Raw genomic sequence first — 7667 nt, 5'->3', positions numbered from 1 at the left:
ATGTTGAGTTACAATTAATAGATAACAAAAAAAAAAAACATTTAGTTACACTTTTTTTTTTGGAGTTACACATTTTGTTTAAACACCATAGCTGGTAGAGAGTTTATTATTGTAGTAGAGATTTTATGGCCAACTTTGCTAATTAGCATCATTATTGATCTGCATGAGGTTAAATACCTTTGGCTACCTACCGGTAATTTACTTTTTAATATGAAAAAAAATAAAGAGACAGAGAGAAAGATGTAACCAAGGACTTCGATGTTACATTTGTCTTTTTCAATTAAGAAACTATATTATATACAATCAGAAATGAAAAACCACATACTCCTTTTTTTTTTGTTTTCTTTTCTCTTAAACATGTAAGTTATATATCTAATGATGCAAAACAAATTTGGTTCAACAATTTAAGCCAGAACTTTAGCATGTGTGGATGTGTTTGTGTGTATATGTGTATGTAAATTGTACAATATGCAACCAACAAATTTCTTTTTTATTAGGTGAAACATTTTATTAAAACTAATCAATGGAATCAATTGGGTATTTCGATTTTACTTACTTCGTGTTACAATCAACCAAAAAAAAAAAAGAAGAAGATGAAATTGGGTACTTTCTGTCCTCAACAAAATTTTGTAATACTTTCTCTTCATTAACAACCTTATATCCTTTAAATCAATATTTGGATTGTTTAAATGAAATTGCAATTATAACATATTTTGTAAACATTACTTTTTCAAATCACTAAGTGACTAGTTAAACTTCTACATTTTTTTAATAAGTAAAAGTGTTTGAATCCAAAACCTCTTGTTTACACTTCTTTCCACTTAATCATCCAACCTAATCTTCCCCCCTTAAACAATTAACTCTAGTGTATTATAAAGTAAACCACGTGATTAATTCACCATGAATATTTCAAAGGGATAATTTTAGAAACCTCTCCCCTCAAGTTTATTAAATTACACCTACCTCCCTTACTTTTACTATTTATATAACAATATAGGCCCAAAAGGCTATTTTTTCTCAAAAATTCTAAACTACCCTTTTTGTACAAAAGTAAAACAAAAATTATGTTGCCAATTGTTTTCTCCTATATTTCAACCAAGCCCACTATACTAACAAACTAGCCTAACAAATAGTCTAATTCCAAATTCTAAACCTAGCAATTCCATCATCATAGTCATAAAATTGCTTCTTCAAAAACATGCATTCAATTTTGAAGATTCGTTCCATCCTTCAGAAATATTCTCACCACATGGTTCCATGAAATGGTTAAACTCATAATCAACTGCTCTGGTTTGGTACCATATAAGTGACTCAACTCCTACTACATGAGCCACATTATGGCCCTGAAGAAAATCCTTAGGAGAGATTAGGCACGAATGGGATTAATCAAGTTTAAGAGAAGGAAGGTATCATAATGACTATACAGATCTTCAAGAATTTCATTTTGCCAAAAATCAAAATTTTATTTACAACTAATCACACCCTAAACTTCAAACCCAATGCTCGCACATTCTCAAAACAAAATAATCTAGCCTACCATCAAATCTCCAAACATGTTAATATCTTAAGAATAGAGAAGGAACTCTATCTCCATAATGAAATCACAACCAACAATTGTCGAGTATAAAAAAAAAGTATAAATATACTTATTAATATCTTAAAAAGTTTTTTGGATGGATGATAGACAAATTAGAAAATTTACCAATTTTAGTCCCTCTTCCTCTTTTGGCTAATGATTGCATTATTTGTTCTATTATTATTGTGTGCCTCTTCATCTCCTTTTTTGTTTGTCCATGAAATCAAATTTTATTTCAACGATCAAATCTAATCCTTCAACTAAACTTGGGATTTAGGAATTCCAAAGAGAAGAAAGGAGAAATAAGAATATACAGTAGAGTTTGAGAGATCACTTGTGGTATGATTTGCTGCAGTTATAAGCAATGGTTGGTGGTAATTTGAGAGTAAGTTATAGGAGGCAATGATTGATAGATGAGAACGGAATGACAGTAAGTGTGAGAGAATCGTCGTTAGTTATAACTTGTAAACAGGATAGGCAAAGAAGTCAGGTTTCTTTTTCTTTTTTTAATCTCATTTCATTATACAGTGAATTATTGATTAAATGAAGGTCATTACAGTCATTTTATTGTCACAATAGAGGTCAAGGTAATTTATAAAACCTAAGGGGAGCCAAGTGAAATTGTCATAAACCTCAATGGAGGTTTGTGAAATTATCCCTATTTCAAAAGCGAAGAAACCGATCAAATAGTGAAATACTACCTTAGATTTCGCACGTGAGAAGAAAATGAAAATTAAACCTTGCTGAGCTAAGCCGCGTGTCCATGATTTCATTCATTCATTCACATTTGAGATATATGGTCTGATGAACCTTGCCAAGCTAAACCGCGTGTTCATTCATTCACATTTGAGAATCCTCATCAGCTGTAGAAGCAGAAGATGATGGCGATGCAGAGAAGAGTTTCTTCTGCCATAATTCTTTCCATTGCTCAGTCTCAGGAAGCAGCAGCAGCTTCATTAGGTACCACTGCTACTGCTAGGTGTACTACTCTTGCTTCATTTCTCTCTGCATTCCCAAACCCTAAAGCCCAATTAGCTTTTTATTCTGTTGTTAGTGGCAAAGTTAAGAATTATTCTGGAAAATCTCTGAAGTTTCAACCTGGATTGAGGAATGATATTAATAATGTCGACAGTCTTCATGATGCTCTGAGCTTGTACGGGCAGATGGTCCGGATGAGGCCTCTGCCTTGTGTTATTCAGTTCAATCAATTGTTGGACCGTATTGTTAAGATGAAGAATCATTATGTATCTGCTATTTCCCTTTTTAGAGATATGTGTGTCAAGGGCATTCCTGCTTATGAGGCCACCCTCAATGTTGTGATTAATTGTTACTGCCTCTTGGGTCGAGTGGATTTGGGGTTTCCTGTGTTGGCTGCTTTCATGAAGCGTGGTCTTGTTGCTGATGTAGTCACCTTTAGTACTCTACTCAAAGGACTCTTTCGAGAACATAGGGTCCCCCAGGGACAAGAATTGTTTAAGAAGATAATATTCGAAAAACTTTGCAAGCCCGATGAAGTTATGTTTCTGATTGTGATAGATGGACTCTGTAAGGTGGGGAACATTCAAATGGCCATTGAATTCCTAAGAGTCATGGAAAAAAGAACATGTAAGCCCCATGTTAAAGTGTACAATACCATCATTGACGGCTTTTGCAAAGATAAAATGGTCGACGAAGCTCTTGCCCTTTTGCAGGAGATGATTGAAAAGGGCATTCCCCCAAATGTTGTCACTTACAGTTGTTTGATTCAAGGTCTGTGCAACTTAAGCAGATGGGAGGATGTTAGCAAGATCTTTTCTGAGATGAAGGTTTATAAAATTATTCCAAATGTTATTACTTTCACTATAGTGGTGGATGCACTGTGTAAGGAAGGGCATATAGAAGATGCTGAAGATGTAGTCCAGATCTTGATCCAGCAAGGTCAAAATCCCAATCTGGTCACATACTGTTCCTTAATGGATGGGTACTGTTTACAGAGGCGAATAGATGACGCAAGGAGAGTTTTCAATACCATGGTTGCTAGCGGCCTTACACCTGATCTCCATAGCTATGGTATTCTGATAAATGCCTATTTCAAGACCAAGAAAGCGGAAGCAGCCATGAATCTCTTTCGAGAGATTCAGCATAAAGGTTTAACACCTAATATTGTTGTTTATACCACTGTCTTGCAGGGGTTATTTAGTTCAGGAAGGTATCTTAGTGCACTAGAAATTTTCAACGAGATGCAAGCTTCTGGCATGAAGCCTGATTTTCATACTTACTGTGTGGTGTTGGATGGATTATGCAAGACTGGACATGTCGACGAAGCATTGCAGTTATTCCATGCAATGGAAGCTGATGGAACAAATATTCACATTGGAATGTACAATATCATGCTTGATGGGTTGTGCAAAAGCAGGAGGCTCAATAGTGCTCGAGAACTTTTCAACAATCTCTCCCTTAAAGGATTGGATCCTGATGTTAGAACATACAGCACCATGATTGCTGGTCTGCTTTCAGAAGGTCTGCTCATCGAAGCCAAAGAGCTTGTTAAAAAGATGGAGGGGAAGGGTTGCCTGCCAAATGATTTTACATACAATATTATACTGCGAGGACTCCTTAAGGGAGGTCATTATGATGATGCGATGGTCTATTATGAAGAAATGGTTCATAGAGGATTCTTGCTGGATGCATCTACTTTTTCCATTTTACTTGATTCATCTGTTGAAAATCAGAACAATTCTTCTCTATTAATGTTGATGCTGAAGCTTGATCCTGATTGCAAGAAGCTTATGGATGGGGGACAAAGAGGACCTTCACATTAGTTGCAACATGTTGGTCCTGCTATTTATTTTGGCCCCTGAACTTTAATTTGCAGGAACTAACATTACTTGGGTTTGAATTGGATCCTGTTGTCACTTATCATCTTTGATGCAACTGAGCCTTAAAGGAGATCTCTTGGTCATATTTTGTGAAACACCTCCACGGTCTTTAGTTTGGTGGAGAAGCCGCATTACTTAGGGAAGTTCAATTGACAAGTGTGGCAGATCAAAGAAATCTGCTGCCGTTAATTGGATTTGTACCACTTCTTCTAAAAGACTTCTTGTTGATCTTTCCATGGAGAACCTCAGTGTGGCATATCACTTAAATGGTAACTTGTACAGGTTCATTTTGTTCATTATTCATGGGTGTCAGCAATTTAGCTTGCCTGTCAATTTTACTTCAGATAGCTAGTATTTGATTTTATTGGAAATGAGAAACAAAATGGCATATGCAAATATAGTTTGTGACTTTGAATTTCAAGAGAAGTTTTAAGCTGCATTTCTGTAATTTCGAGAAAACTTTTTCTAAGATAAAATTGTTACTTTTATTTTAATTCCTACATGGTGCCAAAAGTGCAGCCAGTTCGAAAGTGTAAAAAACTTTCTTGCTTTGGATTCACAGTTTGAGGTGCCATAAATAGGCATGGTTATTGATTTGTTTTAACTGCGTTTGAGTGAACCCAAACTTTTTAAGTATGATCCAAAAAAATGTTCTGATCACTTCCCATTTAATTGTCAATGCTGTACTAAATTATACAGACATTCAGTAGAAGTGTAGCAAAAATATCGTTCTTTTGCAGTAACCTTGAATAGTTCATCCAAGAAACTCTCCGTCCTTTTGTTTAAACAAATCTAGGTGTTGTTTAGTTGTTTATTGACAATAGGCTTGATTATTGGATTCTTTAATATTAATATTTGGTTGTTGCTGAGTTGCAATAATAACTAAAGAATAGGTTTTTATTGCACAGCTGCTATTGGGTCACCATCTGCAATAAAAGAAAAAAAGTCTTACTGGCACATCACAATGGTACCAAGATATTTTTTCTAGTCTAGCAAGTTCCATATCTATCAATTTTTTTTAAATCTTGTTCATTTTTGGTGGAACAGGCGAGCAGTGGAATTTGTATCGCAGACTGAAGATTTGACGTCAGCTCAGACTTGATAGAGACAGTTTACTAGGTATTGAAACATATGGAAATAGTTATGATGAATTTTATATGAAAGGAATTGGCTGAAGTGATCAAGACTAATTTTTTACATCAGGGAAGATTTTTTAACTTCAAACCACGTCTTAGATAACGTTAGTTTAAATTGAATTGTGAGAAAATTAAGGGAAAGTCTTAATTTTATTTTATTTTATTTCTCGGTGACAAACATTGAATGACAAGTCTTGCATTGAATTTTTATGCAAGAGATCTGTTTTACAACGGTTCAAAATCATCCAAATTAACTGTCCTACGGACAACTTAATTATCTTTTCTAACAGCTTTAGAGGAGGATCCCCAATTTTGTGCAACAACATCCAAATTGTTAGACCGAAAAACTAATCTTGTTTCTGGATGCAGGAAAAAAGTTTGTGATAAAAGCTTTCTGTTAATGGGATTTTTTGTAGTAGCATCTATTTTGTGTAGCTGGTTCAGTTTGTGAAGAATTTCATCACAATATTCATTCCTACAGTATGCAGTAAATTTGAATTATTTACTGGAAAGATACTCACCATAGAATGGAAATAGTGAATGTGTATCTTGAATACCAGTAACCATGTTTTGTTTGTCATAAAATTCTTTGACAAGGTATTATTGGTCACTGAGGTGGAATTGGGAGATATTCATTGATTTTGCTAGTTATGACTGGGCATGATCTGCAGTGATATGAATGACCTTTCAGTAATTGTATAGTATCTATTTGTGCCTGTGATAAACCTTAAACCTGGAGAAAAAGGCCTGGACTGACCTAGTAGAAAAGAATTTCTTTTGATACAGCGCATGGCCTGGAGTACCTGCATGAGCATTGCAATGGTATAATTGTTCACCCTGATTTAAAGCCTCGAAACGTCCATCTGGATGATAACTTGGAAGCTTTCTTCGGTGGATACAAAATTATCAGATTGCAACTTAAATCCAGGGAACTGTGGGACACATTGCCCTTGAATAGTTGTATGTTCCTGCTGTGGTCTTATCGGTGCATTAATGAAATGGGTAAATACCTTGATTAGTGGTGTTGGAATATTTGAACTAGCTTAATTGATCTCTTTATTTAGCATTTTTGTCAAAGTTTACACTGTTGTCAAACTGTTATCATTAATCTTGAGTGATTGCAATTTGCAAACTAATCTTTGTCTTTGGCGGACTTCGTTTCTTTGTTAGTCAATTAGTAGGTCTTGGTTATTGAGTTGGTTGCCTCTAGTTCCAGTTCTAATTAAATTGGAAAGTCTCTTGTAGTGTTTGACTAGGTTGTTTTACTGTAGCAGATGTTTATGTCTACTGGGGCTGCTGCAATTTTTTCTGTACACCATAGAGCCTTCATGGCACCCACCGAGTTGCATCTGAAGGAAACCCCAATCTTGATGAACTTCGGTCTAACGTCCAATCCAAAGCCAGCTTTAAGTTGAAAGACATTGGTCCTGAGATACTGGTCCAAACCATTTGTGAATTGGATTGTGGTTAGTCGTTGGACCAAGTTCATCTAAATCTGAGCTGGAATGGATATGCATTGCTTTTTTGAAGAAATTCGTGCATTTCTGCTCGTAAGTATGTGTCCGCTAGTTGAAACTAAGTTGTTGAATGATTGCTTGTCCAGGACATTTGCATATCTGTTGTTTATCTTTCACAATTCTACTTGATTCTTCTTTCGTTTAGTACTGCCGTCAGTTAATGTTTGTCTTTGACCATGGAAAGGCAGAGTTTGTGTGTGATTGTGATGACTGATATTCATCCTGCAAGTTTGGGGTGTTTTCTTTTTTTTTTTTTTGGGGCCCCCTTTTATAATGGGAAGAGTTCTAGAATTGAAATCTTGATGCATTTCGGTGGTTTATTTTATTATCTTTATTTTCATATGTTTAAAAGAGGCTAGGGTCATAAATGTGTCATGAAATTCACTGGTTTCTTTTGGGTAGGGGTGAGCAAACGGTGCATATTCGATAATTCGATTATATGAATTCGGTAAATTCAGTTATTGGACTTACAGAAATCTAAACCGCTTTCAAATTCGAATTGAAAATACCCGAATTCATTCAATTCCGAATTTGAATTCGAAAACGGTAATGAATTCGGGTAAACCGAATTCATTTTAAA

General features: G+C 35.2%; 1 protein-coding gene across 5 annotated transcripts; it reads left to right on the top strand.

Moving 5' to 3' along the window:
* Positions 1-2765: 2765 nt before the first annotated feature.
* Positions 2766-7341, top strand: LOC113778701 (putative pentatricopeptide repeat-containing protein At1g12700, mitochondrial). 5 transcript variants are annotated; one of them, XM_027324178.1, is made up of 5 exons: positions 2766-4703; positions 5343-5401; positions 5482-5553; positions 6357-6572; positions 6845-7341. In XM_027324178.1, exon 1 carries the CDS (start codon positions 2806-2808, stop codon positions 4375-4377), a length of 1572 nt encoding a protein of 523 aa, XP_027179979.1. In that variant the 5' UTR covers positions 2766-2805; the 3' UTR covers positions 4378-4703; positions 5343-5401; positions 5482-5553; positions 6357-6572; positions 6845-7341. The 5 variants fall into 5 exon arrangements, with proteins under 5 accessions (XP_027179979.1, XP_027179980.1, XP_027179981.1 ...); XM_027324179.1 differs by lacking the exon at positions 5343-5401; XM_027324180.1 differs by lacking the exons at positions 5343-5401; positions 6357-6572.
* The last annotated feature ends 326 nt before the right edge of the window (positions 7342-7667 follow it).

This window comes from Coffea eugenioides, chromosome 7, assembly GCF_003713205.1.
Source record: "Coffea eugenioides isolate CCC68of chromosome 7, Ceug_1.0, whole genome shotgun sequence".
NCBI lineage: Eukaryota > Viridiplantae > Streptophyta > Magnoliopsida > Gentianales > Rubiaceae > Coffea > Coffea eugenioides.
The sequence above is the reverse complement of the archived record's forward strand: the minus strand, read 5'-3'. Positions and strand labels throughout refer to the sequence as shown.

Bases quoted from the DNA above. Each gene is read 5' to 3' on its own strand.
- LOC113778701 (XM_027324180.1), top strand. From the start codon at position 2,806: ATGAAGAATCATTATGTATCTGCTATTTCCCTTTTTAGAGATATGTGT.